The 26,266-nt window shown below is 36.4% G+C and overlaps 3 protein-coding genes, 1 long non-coding RNA gene and 1 pseudogene across 4 annotated transcripts; 2 read left to right on the forward strand and 3 right to left on the reverse strand.

Annotated features, from left to right (window-relative positions):
- Positions 1-14,521, forward strand: part of LOC124456942 — a 19,128-nt pseudogene extending 4,607 nt beyond the window's left edge.
- Positions 6,636-7,613, reverse strand: LOC124456940. The gene has a single exon (XM_047007243.1). It carries the CDS (start codon positions 7,611-7,613, stop codon positions 6,636-6,638), a length of 978 nt encoding a protein of 325 aa, XP_046863199.1.
- Positions 9,847-13,003, reverse strand: LOC124456941. Its single transcript, XM_047007244.1, is given in 8 exon segments — positions 9,847-9,923; positions 9,926-10,210; positions 10,213-10,533; positions 10,536-10,584; positions 10,806-11,119; positions 11,508-11,550; positions 11,936-12,526; positions 12,896-13,003. Coding segments are annotated over 8 exon segments (1,788 nt in total).
- An 11-nt stretch (positions 14,522-14,532) lies between the features above and the next one.
- On the forward strand, positions 14,533-15,400 carry LOC124457477. Its single transcript, XR_006952620.1, has 2 exons — positions 14,533-14,674; positions 14,787-15,400. It is a non-coding gene; the product is annotated as an uncharacterized LOC124457477 (long non-coding RNA).
- Positions 15,401-15,865: 465 nt separating this feature from the next.
- On the reverse strand, positions 15,866-16,813 carry LOC124457476. The gene is made up of 3 exons (XM_047007716.1): positions 16,530-16,813; positions 16,081-16,441; positions 15,866-15,965 (listed from the first exon to the last, which is right to left on the reverse strand). The coding sequence occupies exons 1-3, from the start codon at positions 16,809-16,811 to the stop codon at positions 15,925-15,927; spliced, it is 684 nt and encodes a 227-aa protein (XP_046863672.1). The 5' UTR covers positions 16,812-16,813; the 3' UTR covers positions 15,866-15,924.
- Positions 16,814-26,266: the final 9,453 nt, after the last annotated feature.

The following is a 26,266-nucleotide window of genomic DNA, read 5'->3' on the forward strand; positions in this document are numbered from 1 at the left end:
AACCAAAAACAGTCAATCAAATGATATGTAATCTCCCAAGTGGAAAATCCACCGGTGTTGATAGAATTTCCAACAAAATTTTAAAGATAGCGGCACCTATTATAGCTGACTCATTGACCTATATCTTTAATCAGACTATTACATTATGCACTTTCCCTAAAGAATGGAAAATTGGAAGACTAATTCCTTTATTTAAAAATGGGCAAAAGAATTTGCCTACCAACTATAGAACAATCTCTGTTTTGCCAGCAATCAGCAAAATTATGGAAAGGATTTTATACAACAAACTTTGATTATTTGAATAAATTTCACCTATTAAGTGACTCTCAGTTTGGCTTCCAAAAACATCACTCAACAGCTACCGCCTTACTGGACTGTACCAATAGCTGGTATATGAATATTGACAAAAAATTATTCAACCTAGTGGTATTTATTGACTTAAAAAGGCTTTTGATACTGTAGATCATGAAATTTTATTAAGCAAGCTTGAACACTATGGCATAAAAGAAGACGCTTTGTTTTTACTAACATGTGACTTGACCAACCATACTCAGTTATGTCAGATAAATGGAACAATTTCATCTGAATAGTTGGTCAAGTCTGGTGTACCATAAGGTTCTATTCTAGGACCACTACTGTTTTTATTATACATAAATGATCTACCTCAATGCTTACAAAAGACAAAAACCAGATTGTTTGCCGATGATACAAATTTAACAGCAACAGAAAACTCACTTACTGAAGTTCAAGCTGCTATGAATGTCGATCTGGAATGCCTAAGGTGGTTGATTGCTAATAAACTAAGCCTAAATGTTGCAATGACTGAATTTATGTTAATTGGCTCTAAACCAATTATCAAAAGTATAGCAAATCAGACACCAAACATTGCAATAGAAAACAAAACAATAAAACAAGTTTGGGATTCTAAGTCTCTTGGTGTAAGAAAACTCGATCTGGAATGCCTAAGGTGGTTGATTGCTAATAAACTAAGCCTAAATGTTGCAATGACTGAATTTATGTTAATTGGCTCTAAACCAATTATCAAAAGTGAGAAAACTCACTTACTGAAGTTCAAGCTGCTATGAATTTCGATCTGGAATGCCTAAGGTGGTTGATTGCTAATAAACTAAGCCTAAATGTTGCAATGACTGAATTTATGTTAATTGGCTCTAAACCAATTATCAAAAGTATAGCAAATCAGACACCAAACATTGCAATAGAAAACAAAACAATAAAACAAGTTTGGGATTCTAAGTCTCTTGGTGTGACCCTCGATCAGCACTTGTTGTGGAAGAAAAATACTGACAATATTTGTAAGAAGATTGCCTCAGGGATATCAGCTCTTCGTCGGGCTAAAGACTATGTCCATAAAGACACTCTTCTTTCCATTTACAACGGTCTTATACATCCTTACTTTACTTACTGCTGTGAAGTTTGGGACGTTTTCGGCGAAACTCAATCCAAATGCTTACAAAAACTTCAAAATTGAGCTGCTAGAATCATCGCAAACATGAGTAATGTTGTTGATCACAAAATTGCTTTGAGAGCTTTAGAGTGGAAGCCTCGTGATATTCAAAGGCAACAAAGTAAAGCAAAGCTCATGTTCGAATTGCTTAAAAACATGGGTCCAAAATCACTTACAAGTTTATTTAGTTTCAAAAGCGAATCAACTGATTATCAACTTTGTGGTTTTAAAAAAACACTATGCTTACCTCAGCCACTAACCAATAGCATGAAAAAAAGCCTAGCATTTAATGGGCCACAAGTCTGAACTCATTGCCAAATGAACTTAAAGAAATTAGTTTTCTAGCGACCTTTCAAAGAAAAATCGCTTCCCACTTTCCCAAAACAAATATGTACTCAACTAATTGTAAATAGCTTTCTAACGTAGCTATACTTCATTTAATGTACATTTTAGTGTCTTGTGTATCGTAAAATGTAAGGAGTTCACTATTCTATTGTAATTTTCATTTTTGCACATGCCCCATGTGGAAATCAACTTGTATGTTGACAATGGTAAGCATGTTAAAATAAAATTATCTATCTAAACATTTTCTGAAATCACTGACGCTGAATTGAAATCAGTTATAGAAAGTATACTACAGCAAACTTCATATGCTGGCGAAACTTATATTTGAGGAGGCTTAGTTGCTTGTCAAATTTTTGTACAAAGGAACAGAGTGAGAGAATGCCTTCCTTTACTTGATCCTGTGGGAAAGGCTGTAAGAAAGCATGTCACTATCCAAAGAAGATTGTACAATGTGGCTGCTTCAAATGAGTTATGGCATGTTGATACCAACCACAAAGTTATACAGTGTAGGATTGTAATTCACAGTTGTATAGATGGCTACAGTCGAGCTATCATTTCTTTAAAATGTTGTACTAACAACTTAGCAACTACTGCTGTACAGTTCTTTATCGAAGGTATTGGAAAATTTGGTGTTTCTTTGCGTGTTTGAGCAGACCATGGAGTGGAAAACGTTGAGATTTCAGAGTTCATTATTAAACCTCGAGGCACAGGAAGAGGAAGCTTTATTGTAGGTACCAGTGTTCACAACCAGCGTATTGAATGGTTGTGGTGAAAAGTGAATAAAGTACTGGGAGCTTTATACAAGGACTTGTTTGTTACAATGGAAAATAGTGGTTTACTGTATGTAGATAATGAAGCACATTTGTTGGCTGTTGAGATAGTGTTCTTGCCTAGAATAAATGCATCACTGCAAGAATTTGAAAGTCAGTGGAACAACCATGGACTTAGGTCAGTGGGTCATAGAACAGTGGGTCATAGGTCAACAATGGCACTGTGGTATTCTGGAAATATTCCCAACCAGGTGGATGAGGTTGTTACAGATTTTAAATTTATGAAGTGGACTTTGATGGAGATATTCCTGATATTGAAACAGATAACAACATTGTTGTACCAGAGGGCAGAATTATTTTGTCACCTGAACAGTGGTCCATTGTCCACAATACTGTTTCAAGTGGCAAAATGATGGTAATTATGGCATCAATTTCTATTGTGCAGCATTACAAACACTGACTGAAATTTTGTGATGGTGATAGAAAAAAGTTGATCAGAAACTTAGAAAACACAACATTGAAAAAAGAACAATAAAAAAACCAGCCTGTTTCATAAAGTTCATTTATATATATGATACAACAATATTTTAAAGTGTCTTCCTCCATAACAGTCCGCAATAAAATTCTGGTCTATATAGCTTTGATATGTGCTGGGAATTGGAGTGCATGTATGTGCAACAGGACTTCTGCCTAAGCCTTCCAATTTATTGAAAGAAATGCTTATTTTGTTGCAAACTAGTACATTACTTAATTCTAAATACTCCACACCCTTCACCTTTCTCCATTTGCCCTCTGTCATCAATAACTTTAACTATAACTATTGAATTTAAAATTTCTTCATCTTAAAATGCATCAATCATGCTATGCTTAGGATTTGATTGGTGTACCACAATGTTACTTGTTGGAAGATTTTCATTTTCCAAAAGTACTTCTGATGAAGTTTCTGATAAAATAATCCGAAGCTTTGGTTTATAGAAAGGTTTATTCAACAGTATTAGCTTTACATAAAGCAGGCACATGTAGAAAGCGCCATATAACAAGCAAAACAGGAAAGTTATCAAGTTACAGATTACGGAACACGTGATTACATTATGACGTAACTATTATATTCTAACAGTTTCAACAGCTTTAAAAGAAAAAGAATACTGTTAAAAAAGAGTACTCCTGCTCTATGGTTTTTCTCTGCTTTCACACAGCTTCCTTTGACGACTTTACCATCATCTTATCTTCCCCCTACACTCCTGACTTAATGATCCATGAAAGCCCCCTGATCTCAAATGTAATATCTGGACTGAATGTCCAAAGCAGTTCCATCCACTCGAACGTTTGTAAAACGTAGTGGACGTTTTACAAATTTGTCCCAATTTTATATACTTTTTTAATACAAAATCACAGTTTTTGCGTTTTTATTCCTTTTACAAATTTCCCATTAATGAAAAATTTTCATGAGATGTAAAGGAAAACTGATAGAGAGTTTTAACCCTAAAGCTCTGTTTTCTTGGCTTTGCAACTACGTAATTTGAAATTATTATGATCTTTGCAATGTAAATAACAACCCGAAACGAAGTGTTGTTAAATATGTAAATTGTAGCCGATACCCACCCCCCCCACCCCGAAGGTCATAAGCAAATAAGCCAACTTCCAGCTTTAATTTTCGTGCTATATTTTATACACGGTATGCCTTATCCAGTGTAATATACATATCAGTGAGATCACTTAAATATAGTGAGCAGGGAACAGTGTAGGTTCAATGCTTTTCGAAACTCATATCGGGCTCTCAATATGTCGACAATACAATACCATACAATATATTTTATGGAAAAAATATTCCTAACTGCTTGGCAAATGACATCTGAGCATGTTCAAACATGCATATTTGGAGCATTTAGTCATATACTCTTTTTACAAAATTGGGAAAAAAAAGTAGGTATACCGTATACGTCATATATTTGTAACGGTTCGCAGACTCACACAAGTATTTTACTTAAAATTCTGAAGTTGAGGCAAATTTTTTAGCTATGGCTCCATGAAGGTCCCTTTTTCCATTCGACATTATGACGAACAATGCATTATTTTAAGCCAAACACATTGGTGATTTATAGTACAGGTCTATACAGTCATTTCTTGCAAAAGAAAGTTTCCCTTGACTCTGTTGTACCTTTCAAAGCAAGTTATGTTTTACTTGTCGTGTTTGGTGTATTTCTGGTACTTTAACATCGTAAATGCAAACAGCCCCTTCAACATTTGTTGTCTGATTAGAAAAGTATGACATGTCAACATCGCACAACCGACATTTGTCTTGAAGTTGAAGTCATGTGACATGGAATTGTTTATGGTATTTCACCTTGTTTATGCTGTATTTCATTATGCCATGTAAATCTGAATGCACCAAAGGAATAACATGACAAATATCTTTTCTGAATTTTTGCCGAGTGGTCATTTTAATGAAATCGAGCATTAATGTGAAAGAAATACCGAGTTTGGTTTAATGTAAACTTCTGTAAGGTAATTTATAATGAAGGACAAAACAAAAGAGCAAATAAGCAATGTTCCATGGATCCAATGACTTCTTTAAATGTGTCTTACTGTATTACATTAAATGACTGAAGCAAAATTGACAAAAGTTTTGTTTCTTATAAAATATGAGTAACCAGGACAAGCAGACAATTTCAAATAATACAAAATAAAGCAAATTCCGAAGAGGGACATCTCGTTTTCTTGATATTCAAGATATTACAAGAGTTTGAAACAAAATAATGTGTAATATTTCGTCTTTATTCCAAAGACATCATCAGACTTATGGTTTACAATGCAGGCTGCGAAACTTTTATATATTTACAAGCGGAAATGGCAGTTATGTAATTAGAGAACTATAAGACTAAAATATACTAACATTAAAATAGAGATAGTTTCTTACAAGCTTTAAGACCACTATTAAGTTGTGGCATATCGCGTTTTATCAAAAGTGCTTCTAAGATGAGAAGTTGATTAGGATTATTATTTTACAGTGATATAATATTTTGGTATTACTAGGAATCAAGTTACAAGGATTGAGTGGCACGTGTGTGAGATCGAGGTCGGAATCAGCGTCAGGAAGTGAGAAAAGGTGTGAGATGTAGTTGGCGTCTGGACAAATGAGTAAATGTTGTGAGATGGCACTAGAATTATTGTAATTAGTAGCATGTTGGGTTAGTCTTGTGTGTAGGTTTCGTTCAGTTTTGCCAATGTATGTATGACCACAGCCTGGACATTTAAATTCATATATAACATTGGCTTTAGAGAGTTCCGGAATTTTGTCCTTTTTGGGACAGAAAATTGATGTCTTTTTTGTTTCATATATAACTATAGGTTTGATGGGAATTTTTAAGCTACGGCGAATTTTACGAAGAAGATTGAAAACCAAACGTTCACCCTGTTTGCCTAGATATGGTATTCTAATGAAAATTTTACGAAGGTTATTCTCAGTATTTTGTTTAGAGGGGTTATTTTTAGCTATGATTTTGGTTTTGAGTTTGTGAATCAAGAATTTCCGGACTGTAAGAGGGAAACCATTCCATGACATAAAAGACTGGAGTGTTTGAATTTGTTTTTTGAATAATGTTTGGTTAGAGCAAATCTTAAATGTGCGAAAAAATAGGGAATTGATCCAAGTAGTTTTGCGGTTGAAAGGTTGGAAACTTGAAAAATGTGTATATTGGCCAGTATGAGTTGTTTTACGGAATATATCGATGTCATTATTTGTTATTTTGAGGTCTAGAAAGTGGACATGTGAGTCAGAAAAATCATCAAAAGTAAATTTAAGATTTTTATCAAAACTATTAAATTTGGCAAGAACATGAGGAATGTCAGAATGTCGCATAAGAACAAGAGTATCATCAACATAACGTCGGTAAAACTTAAGGACACCTGAGTTGATCAAATCATTGACAATAATGTTTTCAAACTCAGTGAGAATTATATTAGCTAAGACGGGACCGAGAGAAGACCCCATGGAAACCCCGTCAAGTTGTTCATAAAAAATACCGTTGCAAGAAAATATAGTTTTGGTGCATGAATCAATAATGAGTTTTTTTGAGTGTTGATTTTCGGAGTGTGGTATTAATAATATTTTGTTTGTAAATGCGATCTAGTACAATGTTAATGGTTTTACGCAAAGGCACGTTGGTGAAAAGGGATTCAACATCAAAAGAGACAAACTTATAACCTTGGGAAAATAGATCTTTAGGTATAGATTTAATAGCATCAGTAGCATCAAAAGAGTCTTGTAATGAAAATTTATTTAGGGTGAGTGGATTCAAAAGGTTTGCAATGAATTTGCCTACGTTGTAGTGTGGTGTGTTTGTGGTGTCAATTATTGGTCGTAACTTAGGTAATGTGTCAAATTGTTTGTGCGTTTTAGGTAGTCCATGTGCTCTGGCAAAGTGCGCGTGAGTAGGTCGTAAGAAGGTATGTTCGGTTTCATTGATCTCACCCCGTTTTAGAAGTGTGCATAGATAGGACTGTAGAGTGGAGAGTCTACTAGAAGTAAGGTCGCTTGAAATACGCTTAAATTTACAGGGATTTTCGAACAGAGAATTAAGAGAGTTGACATAATCAGAGCGGTTTAACAAGACAACTCCATTGCCTTTGTCAGGCTTCAGAATGGCGTAATCACTATTGAGTTTTTTGAGTATACGAATACGTTTACTATCGATATGGAATTGTTCTAAATCTAAATCTAAGTAATTATACGTAAAGGAGCGTAGTGAGTTTTTTAACTTATCTCTAACATAGTTTCCATCTTTGAATTGGTTCAGTCTGGCGATCTGATCCCATATATCTTCTGCAACTGACAGCATTTCAAGTTCATTAGGTCGTGTAGCAAAGCCATGTCGGAGACCAAGTTTCAAAACTTCAATCTGCTCGGGGGAAAGATTTTGGTTGGTGAGGTTTAGAATAACGTTGTTCGGGTTTTCTTCAAGACCATCAATAGTGCTTTTTGTTGCAAGTAAATTATCCATTTTCTTGGAGTGCCGTTCTTTAACTTTAGACATTTCAGTTTTTAAAAGTCGGTTAATGGAAAAGGAGATGAAATGGGCTTTCATCCAAGTTGTCGAGTTAAAGAGAACAGTGTATAGATCGTCCGATTTTTTGGTGAGGTTGTTAATGTGCTCGTTCTTATCTTTGATTAAATCATTCAGGAGGAGTCGGTGGTATTTGTTCCGGGATTTTTTAGGCAGGGTGTCAATGTTCTTCCATTTCACAAACTTGGGATAAATATTTAACTTCTTGCACTTCAGGAGAAAAGAGCCTTTGCTCCGATAAAAAATACTATAATTGAAAATTAAATTTACATGTTCGAGATTCTCGCAGGCGAGTTTTCAATTCTCGCAGGCGAGTTTTTTAATTCTCGCAGGCGAGTTTTTCAATTCTCGCAGGCGAGTTTTTCAATTCTCGCAGGCGAGTTTTTCAATTCTCGCAGGCGAGTTTTTAATTCTCGAGTTTTTCAATTCAGGCGAGTTTTCAATTCTAGGCGAGTTTTCAATTCTCGCAGGCGAGTTTTTAATTCTCGCAGGCGAGTTTTTTAATTCTCGCAGTACTTGTATGTAAATTTCTGATATCAAGACGAATTAAACATGGCGACCAGAGACGAGTTAGAAAAGTATTTTAGAGATTTCAACGACTTATTGAAGCAGTTGAACAACGTAACTGACAACATGCTCACGGAATATATGGAAAGAAAACTGGAATATTTCATCGTAGTTCTTTTTGGGTTTATTAGCTCGTATGAAAATAATGAAAATACTCTGGAAACAAACGATGTACTTGTATTGTTAAAGCAATTGTACGAATTTGCTTATAGCAAATGGAATGAAGTCAAAGAGAAAATCGCAGCCGAACAGTCGTTGCAAAGTTCGCAATACCTCACTCCTCAGGAGGTGACTGGAGGATGCCCAAAATTTATAATCACTAAACAACAGTTAGAATATCTTCACGAAACTGGAATGACTTGGAGCAAGATTGCAAAATGCATCAATGTTAGTGAAAGAACATTGTACAGGAGAGTCGAAAATTTTGATTTGTACGTACGATATTCTGACATTACTGACGCTGAACTTGACGTCTTACTGAAGAATGTATTAGCTTTGACTCCAAAAGCAGGAGAGAGCTATATTCGAGGAAGTTTAAAAGGTAGGGATGTGCTGGTGCAGCGCTGGAGGGTGAGACAGTGGCTTCAAGTTGTAGACCCTATCGGACGAGCTGTTCGGTGGGGGTGTATTAAATCACCTAATAGTTTATGGCACAGATTCTGACCATAAACTAATTTCTTGGCGGTTTGTGTTCCATGGATGTGTTGATGGTTATAGTAGAGCAATAATTTACTTGCAATGCTCGACCAATAACTTGTCTGCCGAGACCCTTCGTTACTTCCAGGATGGAGTTATGCAATATGGACTCCCTAGTAGAGTTCGTGGCGACAGAGGAGTCGAAAATTACGATGTTGCACATTTATGGTTTCTAAACGTGGCACCAACAGAGGAAGTTTTATCGCAGGCAGGAGCGTCCACAATAACAGAATCGAAAGACTTTGGAGAGAAGTCAACAGGGTGGTCATCAGTTTGTATAGAGATATATTTCAGCACATGGAACAGCACGAGATTCTTGACCGTAACAATGAATTGGACATATGGATACTGCACTACATTTTCTTGCCACGCATTCATCAATCCACGGATGAGCTTATATTGCAGTGGAACTACCATGGCATGAGAACAACAAACCAATCTTCTCCTATTTCCCTTTGGAATTATGGTATGTTAACACAGAATACTAACGCCTTAAACACTGACACTGCGGAAGACCTTAACAGTTATGGTATCGACTACGATTTTCCAGGAGTTGATGATGATGACAATGGAATAAGTGTCCCAACTAACCAATTTGGTCTTACAGAGGATGAGTATATAGAACTCAGCAATCGTTTTGATCCTTTGAGCAATGACGGAGATTCAGGAATACAACATTTCTGCAATGTTCGTTCTTACATTATAACTTACTTTAACATAATTTAAGACGCTATTTTTTTACTTTTGTCCTCTACCGACTTTTCTGACTTATTTTTATCTATTTATATGAAAGTCCATAGCATTTTATGCAGAAAGATTAAGATGGCGTAATAAGCACATCACTAACAGAACGTCATGTAATCATAACATAAACAAGAAATTTTGTATACTGTATAACAAAACAATTTGTAAAGTAGAATGTCAATGTCTTTTCCAAGCACTAAGCTTTACCAAAGTATGCATTTGCAAAGGCGACATCGTAAATATCAAATAATGCATTCTCTTGCGGAAGAGGAACCTGCCAGAGACGCACCTCGGCAAATGAAGTGTGTTTGAGCATGTGTTTGCAGACGGAATAAACGACCAGCGGTTAGCATCGTCTACGGACGGAAAGGTTATTTTTGGTGGCAAGCAAAAGCCAAGTGGAGGCTCCTCATCTGTTCCAGTTACAAATTGTAATAAGTGGTTCAGAGTTATCGACCCCCTGATGCCACTTGCTGCAGCTTGCAAATATTTAAGGAAGCACTGATATGTGAGGTTTTCATCATAACGGGCATTTGATCCGTCTTCTGAAAACTTGGGACAAGGATATGAATAAGCTTTCGTCTTGACAGTAGTACTGCTGGAGATTGGTGTAAAAGGTTGAAGAAGCTAGGCAATGCTTTTCCAATCTCGTAAAGTCCAAGTTTAGCAAATCCTGTGCGAAGATTCTGTATGCACTTGGACGGACTGTCCGAGTGCAAAAGATCTTGTAGATCATCAGGTGACATAAATCTTGGGATCGTACCATTTTGGAGAATGCTCAAGGCCATGATTAAGCCAATAACACTGTAGTCATCACATAAATGATCTTTTAGACCTCCTTCAAAATATTTAGCCTTAATTTCGTGCAAGCACAACCGGAAAACTCTCGTCTTGGTCCTCCGTAGTCAGTGGCAATCTCTCCGTAAAAGGATACCTGCAGTGATCAATTGACATAATCAGGGCAAAACACATTCAAGGGCAAACGCCAAAAAATCTGAACATTAAGCTGCAGTTCGCAATTAAGAAAGAAAACATTACTATCAAAGTCATTATAAGTATTGAATATTGACACTAAAAGTAGCTATTTACTAGTTGGCATGAAAAAACTTTAAATGTGATGATATAGAGAATAAGATATAAAAGACCACTGAATACCTCTAGTGTCAATCTTGGATTCACTAACGGATTTATTTCCTCCATAGCACTTTTAAAGACATCTTGGCGGTTGACTAAAATGTAGTTGGTCTCTCCCTCTAAACATACACTTGGATCTGTAACCTCTAGCTGGCAACCTGTTACTATAAACTTTTGAGCAACTCTTAAAATCTCCACTGGGTCTTGTATGTTCCTTTCATGGCAGTAATCTATACATTGCTTTACAGAATCTGCAATGGTTGACATATCTTTTACTGGTGGTTCAATTTCTACTACTTCATCTTCAATAATTGATTGCACATGGTCTACCACACCTAGTACATGCAACAAACTGCTTTTAACTCATAATGCACACAATGTATTTCTGATCAGTAAAACATCAAAACCCTTTATTCCAAAACCCATTAATCTCCACCCCCTTGGAAAGGGTTAGGGCTAAGGTCATGCCTCCTTCTTATGAGAGTTGCTGGAAATTTGTTAAATGTTAAGATTTGTTGTAAATTTACAGAAAGTGGAAATCAGGGTATGGCAGAAAATTAGCCCACCTTTAATGAAGTTGTGTTAAAATTTGTCTAGCTGTTGGAGCTCCCTGTTAAGCAGTAGACCCCTGGTTATTATTGGAATTTTAACATTAATTACTGCTAATCATTTGTAAACCCTTACGTATTCGTGACGGTTAAAAATAAAGGAAATACTACACACCCAATGTGACATTTGAATCCCACGTTGAATGCCTGGCAAATTCCTAAAAAATCAGACGATATACCATTATTTAATAACAACTGAATTTTTAATTATTGGCAAGAAAAAGACTTTGGCAAAGATCATAAATAAACTTCTAAACAATTTGGGTCCAATCTCATGCACAACTCTCCGGCCCTCAAGAAGAGTTAACAAACTGCAACATCCTGTCCAATTGCTAATCTGTCACCGTGTTTGTCTATAGCTTGTTAATGTGAAATGTGGTATGTTTGTGACATGCTGAATACAATAAACCTCCAGCTCATGCTTCCAGACAAGATGTTGGAATAGAAGAACTGTAATATGATTGCCATAACCACACTATGGTGCTGGAAAATATGGTAAAACTATTCAAAATTGATATGATTGTACTTAAAATGTATATTTACCTCAAATTGTTCATCATCTAGCTTCTCTTTTTTTGCTGCAGGTTCTTCTGGGTTCATTTCAAGAATTTGCCGTGAAGGGCGGATGTAAATAGGCTTATCCTTAAATATGTTTTGAAGAACAAAACCAGTAAACAACTGCCCTGGAGCCAAAGTGGGTGGCAATAGTTTGAAGTGGACTGACAGTAAAATCTCAATTTCATCTGAATCCATGAGTTTGGATGGGAATAAATTTTTGAAAAAAGATATCAATTTAGTGCTATCCCATTCTTTTCGAAGCTGCACACCACATAGGATGTGTTGATTCTCCATTAACCACACCCTAGAACCTTGACGAGGTACTGTGTCATCTTCTGGACCACTCAGCAAGATGACATCTTTTGTGAATGGACCTGCAACTCCTTTATCTTTTTTCCTGCCTCTAGATGTTGTCTGAGGAAAATTGTGCCTGAGTCTAAAGCGTGGAGTGCTCATAGTAGCAGTTGCAATTGATTGTTGCGTTTTGCTAGCAGCAGATAAGGGACTGGTAATGGAAGGGCTTGATCCCCTGAATATTCTTGAAACTTCACTGTTAGTACTGGTGCTCGTACTAGCCTAAAAACAAAATAAAAGATAAACACTGAGAATATCACACAGCACAGATGATGTGGAGGTAGGTTTCAGTCAATGACATTGATATCATGAACTTCATCAGTCATTTATTTTTGGCAACTATCAAGACTAATTTATGTGATATGTACGGCAGCTCCATTAGAACGATAATTGATATAGCTCTGATATGTCAATACACTGATATAGCTCTGATATCTTAATATTAAGATACACCCTCCCTCGATAGTTATTCAAGGCAAACAGATTGTTTTTTAAATGCACTAGGTAGAGATATGAAGTCATATAATGAGTACAAGCAGCCAAAACTGATACCTAAAAATGTATGTAGAAAAATTGAAACACAGAGCGTACCTGATTTTGAGTGGGAGTATTAAACGGAACAGAGCTTTGTCCATTGTTTTGTAGTTCACGGCCCAGTCGGTTTATATTTGCCAAAATCTGTTCTATTATTGCATTCATGTCTTTTCTGTTACCACTCTGGTGCACGTGCAACCTTGTGACGGTGTAATTATTGAATACAACATAATAATAACGCGTGTTCTGATTGGTCGATGCCATGCATAGATCAGGCCATGTCGTTAAAAACAAATACGATTTTTTGCCGAAAGTTACATTCTGGCGGTGTAAATCCTAACTAAAAATCGGTGATTTTCCCAAACTTTTAAAGGTGATAACGTCACAGTAATTCCACGTTTTCGTTGTTGTTGCTTCGTGTTTACTAAATTTTACGTCTTCGTTCGCGTGGTAGAATTTAACTTTCGTATTTCCGGTTATTAAAAAAAACTTGCAGCACTATCCTCTGGTGCTAATTGCATAAAATAAATACTAAATGATTTCAAGTGCTTAGTTGGCCCGATCCAAACACTTGGGAATGTTCCTCGAGTGAAGAAAAATGGTGAAAAATCCTAAAACTGTTTAGGTTGACGGTCAGTCATTTTGTGTTGAGAGTTGCCTATCTTGTCTAATATAACATATACGAAATAAACTAAATTAAGAGAAAAAAACTCTACGAGGCGTTTTCTAAGCTATAACATACAATCATACCAACACATTTGCTATTTTATACATGTAATGTTATGTGAAGTGAAACTGTTTGCTAACGTGGAACTCACTCACGCGAGATCACGCGCGTGACAAACAAAACTCGCCTGCGAGAATTAAAAAACTCGCCTGCGAGAATTGAAAAACTCGCCTGCGAGAATAGACCACTTTGGCGGTTTTATTTGAATAAAAACACGTGCTCGCTAAGTGAAAAACTCGGACAAACATGGCGGAAGTCATAACAATGACTAATTTGCTATATGAAATAGAAATATGTTTCGCTCTCTTGCAAAATAAATTTTAACATTTCTTTATTTCAAAATATAAGCGCTTAAATGGAAGAAAGGTTACGTGAAGAGAAATTCAAAGCTATGAAACTGCCAGAATTAAAAAGTTAACTGCAGAGTAGAGGTATAACCGTATTAAACTAGTAGCCATTGCATGTGCAGTGGAAAAAATGAACATTCCATTGATCCCGCAAGTCAGTATAGCCGAGCAGCAAGTAAATTTAAGTTGTCGTTTGACCATCCATGACGTTGAGCTGCCGGATCCATTTACGATTAATGTTTTAAGGGTCTTGCAGCCTATAAGTCGTTCGAGAACTATCGTTTGTTTTACGATGGATATGTTGAGTCTTTGCTAACAGCATACAGGCAAGATGCTGGGGTCCATGTTTATATAGGCAAGGTTAAGCCTACAATGAAAGAAATGACTAAAGATGGTAAAGACGTTTACGATTTATGGTTTATATTGGAAGGAAACGGGTCTAATCGCGGCAGTGTGCTTGATACGTATTGCTGTTGTCTTGGTGGTAGAGATGGTGGATGTAAGCATGTATCATCTGCTTTGTATTCTCTTGATGATCTGCTTAATTCTAGAGGAGAGGATAGTGTTACAAGTAAGGAGTGTAAATGGTTCAAGATCAAGATTCTCATTCATCTGTTAAAAGTGAGTTCTTATCATGCCACCAATAAAATATATTGTGCAAATAAATCTTGCTATATGCATTATTTGGTAGGTCCCACAGCAGGAAATCTCTTCAAACCTCTGTGCTGTTTTTGTATCACTTTTATTAAATACTTCTTGAAGGTATTTATGGAAACTACATGTTTCTTCAAGTTAGAGCTTAATAATAGGAAAGATATACTCAATGCAATTACATAGGGAAGAGTGCTTACTTTTTCAATCTCAACATTTTTAGAATATTGAAAAATATGAGAAATGTCCCAATGATTTCATTGTCATGGAACATAAATGGTTCAGTAACAAGGATGCCACAATGGAAAGAAATAAATGGCACAGAACTTTGCACACATTGTTTACTCTGCATTGATCTAAGTTTATCAACACAAAGGAATATTTTATTGTATATTTTTTAAAACTTCTATATACAATGTTTTTAAGGTGATGCAATAATCCGTGGTTGCAAATTAACCAATCCTGCACAGATAGAAGCAACAGAATCAATATATGCTTTCATTGTTAATGGGATTACACCTTGTAATATACTAAATGACTTCAGTTGTTGAATAATTCATTCAATGTGAATCCTCTTTGTAGCTACTCTCCTTGTCATTGTTGTTGCACCAGTGCCAACATTAACTTTATGCTTAATTGGAGGTGAAATTAAACGGACATGTTGAAGGGCAAGTAAATCCTGGATATTAAATCCTTCGTCAGCCATCCCCTGCAGCTAACTCTTCCAACAATCCACATCTCTTGATGATTTCCTTGTCGCTTATGCAACCACTGAACAATGTAGAGATATAGTTGATATGTAGAAGCGATGACATGGAAATAAATAGTTTGAAGGTGTTTCTGCCTATGTAGTTACTATGTGTCCGACGTTGACTTAAAGGAAGAGAAGGTTTTTGTTTATAGGATTCTGTGCAATCAATTATTGCACGAAGACATAGATCAGATTCGTAAACTTTAGGCCGGGTTATTCCTTCCATGTCTTTCAAAGTGGTAAATGGAATAAATAACTTTAATTCCTTCTCAAGAAACTTCACCCATGTCAAGAATATGCTGCTACCAACAGTTTCTGACACTCCAAATAAATCACATAACATCTTGAGACAAGGGAATCTTTTGATCCTGACCAATGTGAATATAAATTGCTCATAAACTGAAAGTTTAGCCCATGTAGAAGTTTTGTGGATCTATAAAAATGATTAAGTGCTTATCATTCATTATACATAGGGAGCTATTAACTTGAGTATTTACTTGAGCAATATGTATGATTATATATTACTGTACCCTAGCACTGCTCTTTTTTTCTTGTTTATATTTTGCTGTTTTCTTCCCTTTCCATTTGATAAGCCTGGAAGCCTTTGCTTTCACGAACTCAAAAGTATTTTCAACATTTCACCTGGTAGGCCTACAGATAAATTAATTCAGAGTAGCTCACAAAGTCCTTTATTATTTCCAATAGCTTCCAACATAAGCAATTATATCAAGTTATAATCAACATAGTAAAAAATGAAATTTTATACCTGTATAATGGGCTGAATCATTAACCACATTTTCTAAAAACATGCATTTCTGTATACTGCTGGTGTTAACAAATGACTCAGTTGCATAAGTTTTAAGATGTTCATGAGTTAGGTTGGTTTGAGCAGCAGCATCTTTTTTCTTTAAAACAAGAAGTTCGTCTTGATCCTTTTGGATATCACGGGATGTTGTACTATTTTCACATAAGGATAGGAGGCCGTCAGCTGCGTCTCTTTTAGCGTGTTCCCTTTCGCTCAAGTAAAGAGCCTCTGCTGCATCTTTTTTGTAGATTGACGCTCGTTTTGGTGGCGGATTATATACCCTCGTCATTGGTTTTTTTCGTTTTCCCGTTAGTTTTCTTCTCTATATGAATTTAAAATGATGTATAAGCTTATAAAACGTTCAGCAAGCTTTCGTATAATTCACACATTTATGAGCAGTCAACACTTACATTCTCAATACTTTGTATCGCTGAAATAGGGTCTGGGTTATCTACAGTAGGACCATTTTCTCCCACAAAATGAAGACTACAAATATAACTGTCTTTCGTACACACAAATCTGTCACCTCGATGACACGCACGAATCCAGCGCTCTCGCTCGTCGCTATGGTATTTCTCCCCAGGAAAATGTAAAAAAAATACTTTGCTTCTACTTGCGTCTCGTTTTAAACGATCAGGATACCGCGAATCGCTTTTGCAGGTTCCCCAAGCGCACCTCTTCGTCGTAACCATTGTTATTATAAAATTACTCCGCCATGTTTGTCCGAGTTTTTCTCTTTAGCAAACACGTGTTTCCACATTTTTGAAAACCGCCAAAGTGGTGTATTAAAAAACTCGCCTGCGAGAATTAAAAAACTCGCCTGCGAGAATTGAAAAACTCGCCTGCGAGAATTGAAAACTCTCGAGAATTAAAAACTCGCCTGCGATTGAAAACTCGCCTGCGAGAATCTCGAACATGTAAATTTAATTTTCAATTATAGTATTTTTTATCTCAACAGTATTAAAAGTCGATTGAACTATATTATTGCACAACTGAGACCTATCTACGTAATTCGATAGACTTTTGGCAGTATCGGCTTTCCATATTTTTCGATCGGATTCGATCCATACCCCTCACTATGTCTCTGATTTTTTCGGTAATATAGATGGGGAATTAAATGAAGATATGATCTTCGCACTTTGCTGGACAATTTAAGCAATCGTCTCAGGACCTGAAAAAATCAGGTGACTCAACGGGATTCGAACCCATGACCTCTGCGGTGCCGGTGCAGTGCTCTGACCAACTGAGCTATGAAGTCACACAGTGGTGAGCAGGTCAATATTGTTGGGCTCATGTTTTCTCGTGAAAGGAATGTCGTATAAATGTTTTTATGCAGTGCGGTAATTGAAATTAAATGAAGATATGATCTTCGCACTTTGCTGGACAATTTAAGCAATCGTCCAGGACCTGAAAAAATCAGGTGACTCAACGGGATTCGAACCCACGAGAAAACATGAGCCCAACAATATTGACCTGCTCACCACTGTGTGACTTCATAGCTCAGTTGGTCAGAGCACTGCACCGGCACCGCAGAGGTCATGGGTTCGAATCCCGTTGAGTCACCTGATTTTTTCAGGTCCTGAGACGATTGCTTAAATTGTCCAGCAAAGTGCGAAGATCATATCTTCATTTAATTTCAATTACCGCACTGCATAAAAACATTCATAGATGGGGGAATGCTATAACCCGGGCGATGATCGGGGACGCGCCTATTAACTTCCTGGTCAGCGGCAAAAGCCTTGACATAATAATCGCTATAAGTACAATATGTTTCTTGTATAAAATTTCATAACACAAATCAACACATGTTCATTTGGCTTTTACAAAATATGCGGTCTTTTTTATAACGAATGTCATTGCAAACGCGCATTGTGAAGTATATTATTCTTTGTTATTGAGCTTGCTTGTAATATGTTCTAAAAGATATTGATGATGCTCAAAAGTATTCTAATCGTTAAGTCTTTTTTATTCGGCACTTTTAAATCTTACAATTTATGTTTTGTATTATTATACGATTGTCATGTCTGATTATGGGCAAGCAAAGTACTCTGTCAGAGTTTGTCCAAAGTCAAGATTCAGACAACTTGCATGAAAGTTCCGGCCAAATGAATCACATCCCAACCAGTCTGCACCATCATCTATCTTGCAAATCTTGCATACCAAACTATTTCTCCTAATATTTCTCCCAAACTATTTTCACTTTGTTTTTGTAAAAATCTCACTTTGTTTTTGCATAAATTTCACTTTGTTTTTGTATAATCTCACTTTGTTTTTGTGAATATCTCACTTTGTATTTGTAAAATTTTACGTCAATTTTTTTACTGCACGTAATAATACCAAAATGGCGGCAGAAAATGTGATATTTCGATTGCTTATAATCGTTTGCATGTGCTGTTTCTATGCTCATGCCATCGAAGAAGATATTTGTGAGTATTTTCAATTCTTAAAGAGAACCTGCAACGAAGCAGACCGACTATGGACCTCAAATGATGTCAATTTGTTGGAGTTCATTCGACGAAAATTGCATGATCAATTGAGCATTCTTGTTTACTTCGTTGAAAGATGTAACTAACATGAAATACTCACTGGACTTCTTCAAAACTTGTATAACAGTTTGCTTCTACTCTACCGACATTATTTGTTTAGTATTGAGAGATTCTTGCCAGAACATGAAAATGAATTTTATTCGGAAGTAGAGAGAACTGGACAAAGAGGAAGACCCAGGTATGAATGTTTCAAGAAAATGTCACAAATGGGCACAAATACAACTACTTTGAGTAAAAAAACACCTGCGAGACCAATTTTTATATATAATGCTGAGGGTTGTTTATCTGATTTATTCCTTTATTTAATCAAAAATGCTGAATTACTCGTCAACCTATTCAATAGATTCAATGCATCTTTGTCTTTGTTTTAGTTATTCTATCACGTGTGGCCAACTTGGGCAATTGCGCCGTGCAGGGATGTCATGGTCTGCAATTGCCGATACGTTAAATGTGAATAGAACAACTATCTACAGACTTCGGAAAAAAATTGGAATAAATACCAACGAAGCTTACAGATTTTCTAACATAGCAGATGCAGACCTGGATGATATTTTGACTTCCATACTACACAACAGTCCAAATGCTGGTGAATCGTTTGTCGGAGGAAGCCTGAGAGCTAGAGGGATTAGAATCCAAAGATGGAGACTGAGAGAAAGATTACAAGTATTTTTCATTTGATCGCTAATCAATAATTAATGACAGTCATTAAACTTTTTAAATGCATGTATACCTATAGTCAACCTTAGAATGAATTGTTTTTAGATTTTAGATCCCATTGGACGAGCTTTTAGAAGACACTGTATAAGACGACGAGTATATAACATTACAATCCCAAATGTTTTGTGGTATGTATCATGTTTTACAAACTACGAATGCATGGATAGAATCAGAAGTATACTGTGATAATTAAATAATTAAAGTAAGCGCAATACGATATCTATTTAGGCACATTGATGGGAATCACAAACTGATTGCATGGAGATTCGTTCATCACGGCTGCATTGATGGCTTTAGTAGGGCTATCGTGTACCTAATTTGTTCGTCAAACAATAAAGCATCGACTGTACTCAGCCTTTTTCAAGATGGTGTGGAACGATTTGGTCTACCGTCGAGAGTTCGCGGCGACCGCGGTGTGGAAAATATTGATGTTGCGAGGTATATGATTGCAAATAGAGGCCTCAATAGGGGAAGCTTTATCTGTGGACGTAGTGTCCACAATCAAAGAATAGAAAGATTATGGAGTGAAGTTAACAGGATCGTGAATTCTGTTTTCAAAAATCTATTTACATTTATGCAAAACTGCGATATTTTGGATGCAACAAATGAAATACACATATGGGCGCTTCATTTTGTCTTTTTGCCAAGATAAACACGTGCCTATACGAGTTTGTTTCACAATGGAACAACCACAGTTTAAGTTCAGTGCAAGGGAAAACCCCCATGCAGCTTTGGCATTCTGGAATGATAAGGAATATGAATCATTACAACGACATTCAAGGAGTTGGTTTAGATGTATATGGAATTGATGATTTCGAAGATGCAGACTTTTCTGACTTAAATAATAACGTTGAGGTTCCAGCATTTGAATTTTCACCAAATGAAGTAAGGATGCAGCAATTAAATGAACAAATATACCTGTTAGAAGATGATGGCAATTTTGGTGTAAATCATTTCATTAACACAACGAATTTCCTTAACAATATTATTCCACAGCTACATTCGGAACATAATTAATATTGTCACAACAAAAAACTGCTTTTTTAAACAAGCAACAAAACATTTGTTCATAAATTTAAACTTGTGTTAGATAGAAATAGCAAAATGACGTCCTTGAGAATGCTAAAATATAAATAAGTATTTCAAGATACATAACCAACTGTTAATATTTTACAAACATTGAGCAAAAGTGAGAAATCTTCATTGAAATACTCAATTCCCTCCCCCAAAATGTTTTGTAGTCAGATGCTTTAAATAGCAATTCAGCAACTCATTAAAAAACAATGTTCATTTTAAAAACAAAGAAGCGAAACATGATCCTATTAGCATTCCATTAAGGGATCCCAAAACCTCTGCAATTTAGAATGGCGAAAATCATTGAATTTCTGAATTCCACATAAGACTGATGACATGTTGGAAGATATAAAATGGCACCACAAGTATTTGATTTTGGGTACTTCGACAATTCACCATCATTTTCAACATGGTGCAAGAATTTCAACTCAGGAGTAAAGACAATAGGTGGAATAACCTTGTATCCTGATGCAAAATAAATAATGTCAGAAAACGTTTTGCTTGTTTCTCCCTCTTCGATATCCACTAAAAGATCCTGCCAAAATGACAGTAACCTATTTTCCAACTCATATTTGTTGGACCCTACTTCACTTCGGTTTATAATGAAAAGACTTTCCATTATGTCACCCGTAATAATCTGGGCTGTATAACACATTTCGGGTTTAAAAGCAGATGGATTTTCAGTCACTTTTTAAAATGCCAAAAGAATCCAACCCTTTTTTGAAGCTTTCTAAAGGTGTACGGGTTCTACCTAAAACATACCAGGAAGCAGAAGCCTTCACAACGTTTTTTACATCTTCCAATGTCCTTACCATCTGGAAATTTCCCAAGAAATGAAGTAGTGTTTCTATGTTAGAAGAACACATCAAATTTTGCACATCCTCAACTGTTTTGGCTTGAAGTAAGGTTTGAAGATTCATTCGAATGTCTATGTCATCAACATCAAAAACAGAAACAGAAACTTTGTCTGGGCACCCAATCAGACATTCAAAAAGGATAGGACTGAGGCACCTTGGCCCAATTCCACAATGAACAAGAGATATTGCAAAAAATTGTCCTGCCAGAAAGTATTCAGATTCCTCCAAACATCTTCCATTACAAGACAACCTTTTTTTCTCATTGGGGCCAGTAAATAACTCAGAATTAGTAATATATTCCAGCACAAGAGTTACAAATTCTCTCATTGGACCACCCTGGTCAACCGCACCTTCAGAAACGCCTATGTCATCAGTAAATTTCACTGACATCCTATTTTCTGGACTAAATGACTTTCTCAACATTGCACGTTTTGTTCCTTCCCAAATTCTATTTTGTCAAATATTAAACTTTGAAATTTGAGAATTAGAAATGCTTTCTGACTTTTGCTCAAGAATTTCTTTAAGATTTAATTCATTAAAATTGGAAGGGCCAACACTTGTTGCAGACTGATTTTGATCATCGTTATCTTCAACATCAACAGCATCAACAATTATATCACTATTGACTTCATCAAAGAGTAGTGATGCATACAAATCATCAAGGCAGCAATTATTACCTTCCACTAAATTTCCAGGATGTTGCAAACAATTTTCACTTGGATGATCTGCTGCTTTTTCATGATGCTCTGTTACATCTCTGCTTTGGAACACATTCCTCATTTCAATTCTACAAAAATGCAACAAAACAGTAATAATTTGTTCAGAATGTGAAAGATTTAATGCGCATATGCAACAAGTTTAAACACTATTGCAGCCTACCCATCAATACTATCTGATATGTTTTGTTTCTTTGAACTCTTGTTTGTACTAGTGCAAGATTCTTCAGAATCCAGTCTTGATGTAGAAGGTAGCTCATCAAAATCTTCATCACTACTACCAGACTCAATCTTAAAAAAATGTGCGATAAGTAAGCACAACAGCAAAGCTAGCCAAAAAACATAAGTCATGTAAAATAATAATACCTTTATTCCCACCAGACTTTTAGATGGTTTGAGATAAATGGATTTTGTTGCAAATATTTTACTTAAAATGTATCCAGATAACTCCTGATCAGGCATTAACACAGGCCTGACAATTTTATTGCCACATCCCATCATTATTTCTACACTATAAAAATAATGACAGTAAACTGTAAGCTTAAATTAAAATAAGAGTTGCAAAGTTATAACATTTCTAACCTTGTGTCATTAAGTTTCTCTGAAGAAATCCTTAAGGTTCTGCAAAACTTGATTTTCACTCCAGTCTTTGCTTATCTGTACTGCACTTAAAACATGACCTAATTGGTAAAGATTCTGCTTGCTCTGTTGTTTTGGGACGACATTGTCAGCAGGGGAAGTCAAAAGTACAACTTCTTTTGTGAAGGTAGAATGTAACTTGCTATGACGTCTTTTCATATAGTTTGCAGGTTTTCTTCTTTAGAATACACAACAAAACAAAAGTAAAATTCTGTCATCGTTCTATTTCAGTATACATCATACGAAAGGACCACTTTTTAAGGGACATCTCAATCGGACGGTACAACAACAAAACTCTTAGAATTTTAACTGCCTATACCTTCTTGAGGTAGAAGAGGTATAATTTCGTCTCACATCAAATATTGGATAGGTGTTCGTTGGCTGCACCCCAGGTAGAGCAGGTGTAAACGTATTTAGCGACTGAGAAGTGGTTGACTGTGAACATCGTGTCATTTGTGTGTTCCATTGCGAGTCAACTTCTTGTCTATTCACTGCAGCAGCCCCACGAGGACGAAATATCGACGAAACCTCGGATTCGACATTATTAAAAGATGCAGCATTAGTATTCTGCGAAGCGTCAAATGCTCGTGACAAACTATCCCGAAAGTTTTGGCTGTTAATTATTGTATCAATGATAGAGGAACTGCTTGTTTCACTGCCCGCCATTTTGTTATTATGAAATTGCTTATGATATGATAAATATTTTGAAAATTATGCAAAACCACATCGAGATTTTCACAAAAACAAAGTGAGATTTTCACAAATCAAAGTGAGATTAAACAAAATCAAAGTGAGATTTATACAAAAACAAAGTGAGATTTTTACAAAAACAAAGTGAAATTTATACAAAAACAAAGTGAGATTTTTACAAAAACAAGGTGAAAATTTAGCAAAATGAAAAGTCTATGGCTTTTTAATATGGAATGAAAGGATTTCAGTCTATGAATCATGTGGATAACGAATTCAATGTGTGGTGAGAGCAATTCAATACATGAGAATAACATTTTTGATTTTTGCAACGAACGGCGCCTCATAGTTTTGTCGATTTTTTGATAACTTACAACTTGATTGATGCTACTTGCTACTTTGGAGTTGGCATTATTAAATTTGCGATTAACTAATTCACGCATTGCAACAGATCGTGAGCCATTGCCAGAAGAAGATTTCGTGTTTTTAGTTTTTTTCTTTCAAAGAAGAGCATAAATCCTGACACAAATATAGGTTTTTTAAAACATTTGACTTTGCTTGGTGGCAATCGGGAATGTTACTGTCAGCCATAGCAAGGCAGTTGTGAACAAGAGCACTTAGAATACTGTTCACTCTCATCACTCTCATTACTTGTGCATCACTAGCCATGAATATGCTCTCTGCAAGGTAGAGTAATTTTTTTACCTCTAGTGAAATATATGTAAGAGATGATCTAGTGAAATATATGTAAGAGGTTTTGATGTATGAAAACATTTCTCGTAGAAACAGTGTGTCTCTGATAACTGTCTAATATGAGGAAGTACATTTTCCAGAGATGCACTTTGACACTGTGATGACTGTGATGTTTCTCACTGCATTTTTGAATTTCAATGCACTTGTTATTGCATTCTTGAATCTGATTATAGAAAAAAGATTTTCTAAAGCATCTTGTGTGAAGCAGTTGGTCAGAAGGAACTTATATTGTTTTTTCCTAAATGAAGCAGTTCTGAAGTTCAAGAATGGTTTTGGTTGATCGAATTGTTCCTGTTTGCACAGGCCTCCACTTGGCATTTGATTCTGATCCTATTTTCAATTCGGTAAAAAGTTAAATAATTGATTCAAGGAAAGATACAACTTCTGTATGTTTTTCATGTGTGTAGAGACTGAAACCCATTGTTGAAGAATGTGATGTCATCAGGTCGTACCACTGAGCAACTTGATCACAAAACCATGCTGTAGTTGTGGCATTCTTGGGTAGGACTTTCCTGGATGAGAAAGCAAATGGCTGCTCCAGTTTTTCTGGATAGTAGATTCTTAGCTATGCTCACTTTCATTTTTTCAAAATTGCCAGGATCACAGCATTTTTCATTCAGGTGTGGTGCAATCTTTAGACTATGCAAAGAATCATAATTAACCAGCTCTTTGATGTGATTTATTGTGACTGCATTTGTAGGTAAATTGCCCTCAGCAATGGCATACTGTAGGATAAAAAATGTTTGTCCACAAGTCAGATGATTTCGGATATTCTTCAAAACATGTGGAACATCAGGCATAAATTTAAGTCTCTGACCCTCAATAACAGGATGCTGAATGGTATTGACTATTTCCACACTGTCCCAGTTCATCATTTCCTCTTTTGATATTACAATGGATGCAAAATTTCCAAAGAACAGCCTGGTTGCCTCCTCTCATGTCCATAGTGACATTAAAAACTGTTAAATTGCATTCACTTGCCTTTTGAATTATCTTAATGATAATATCTTTCACTTCTTTAGCTGAAAATGAATTTCCTGTGAAGAAGTAGGCAACAACTTGTTTCAATCGTGTTGTCAAACTACATAACATGAAAACCATGGCATGTGTTGCCATTGTGTCTTGCATGTCTTTTTCATTGCTGCCAGAGATAGTGCAATGGCCGATGACTGACTCAGTTCTTGTGTCAAAATCATACGATGGATTGATTGCCATTTCGTCAAGCAAAAGAACACAGTCTCTTTCTTGATGTCCCATGGAGGAAGCCTTTCAATGCAAATTAACCTTTAGTATACAATATTTAGGTATGCTTATGTAGCTGCTTTAGAAAGTCACAACACAACAGTAATGCTTTTGTGTTTTCTACTAGTTTGTATGTTTACCTTCAAATGCAATGCTGCGAAAACCTCATGTAAGACCCATGGAAAATTCAATGTGCTCCATTCGTTGGTTAAGTGTTGGTTAAGTGCGTGAAGCCCTGGTCCGCGACTTCCTCTTTGCTGACGACTGTGCGCTTGGCGCCCACTCTAAAGAAGACTTGCAATGCCTGGCAGAATGTTTCTCCACCGCTGCTAAAGCCTTTGGTCTGACAATCAGCGTCAAGAAGACTGAGGTCATGTACCAAGCAGCACCTGGTGCTAGCAAGCCAGAACCAGTCGTTGAGATTGATGGTGCCCAGCTGAAGAATGTGGAGGACTTCACCTACCTAGGTAGTTGCCTCCTCTTCTGTGACCCTGGACAGGGAAATTTCCTGTCGACTGGCAAAGGCTAGCAGCACCTTTGGACGCCTTTGGACAAGAGTGCGGCACGAGCGGGGGCATCACGCAGAAAACGAAAGTCGCAGTCTACAGAGCTATGGTACTGACAACGCTCCTATACAGCTGTGAAACGTGGACCTGCTATCGCCACCACATCAAAAAACTGGACCAGTTTCATCTCCGCTGTTTGTGCAGACTCCTGGGTATCCACTGGGAGGACCGTGTGACCAACCAAGAGGTCCTTCGCTGTGCCACCCTGCCTGGAATTGAAGCCTTGATCATGCAGTCCCAGTTGAGATGGTCAGGCCACGTGATGCGTATGGAAGACAGCTGTCTTCCTAAGCAGCTCTTCTGTTCTGAACTGGCCAGCGGCACAAGAAAGCAGGGAGGCCAGATCAAGC

The sequence above is a fragment of the Xenia sp. Carnegie-2017 genome, unplaced genomic scaffold (assembly GCF_021976095.1).
Source record: "Xenia sp. Carnegie-2017 unplaced genomic scaffold, XeniaSp_v1 HiC_scaffold_6, whole genome shotgun sequence".
Taxonomy (NCBI): Eukaryota; Metazoa; Cnidaria; class Anthozoa; order Malacalcyonacea; family Xeniidae; genus Xenia; species Xenia sp. Carnegie-2017.

Excerpts from the sequence above, each read along its gene's own strand:
- LOC124457476 (XM_047007716.1), bottom strand. The coding sequence starts at position 16,811 with ATGGTTACGACGAAGAGGTGCGCTTGGGGAACCTGCAAAAGCGATTCG. Across the intron at positions 16,442-16,529 it reads CGATACAAAGTATTGAGAAT|AGAAGAAAACTAACGGGAAA; the intron begins GTAAGTGTTGAC and ends AAATTCATATAG. Across the intron at positions 15,966-16,080 it reads TGATTCAGCCCATTATACAG|GCCTACCAGGTGAAATGTTG; the intron begins GTATAAAATTTC and ends ATTTATCTGTAG.
- LOC124456940 (XM_047007243.1), bottom strand. The coding sequence starts at position 7,613 with ATGTCTAAAGTTAAAGAACGGCACTCCAAGAAAATGGATAATTTACTT.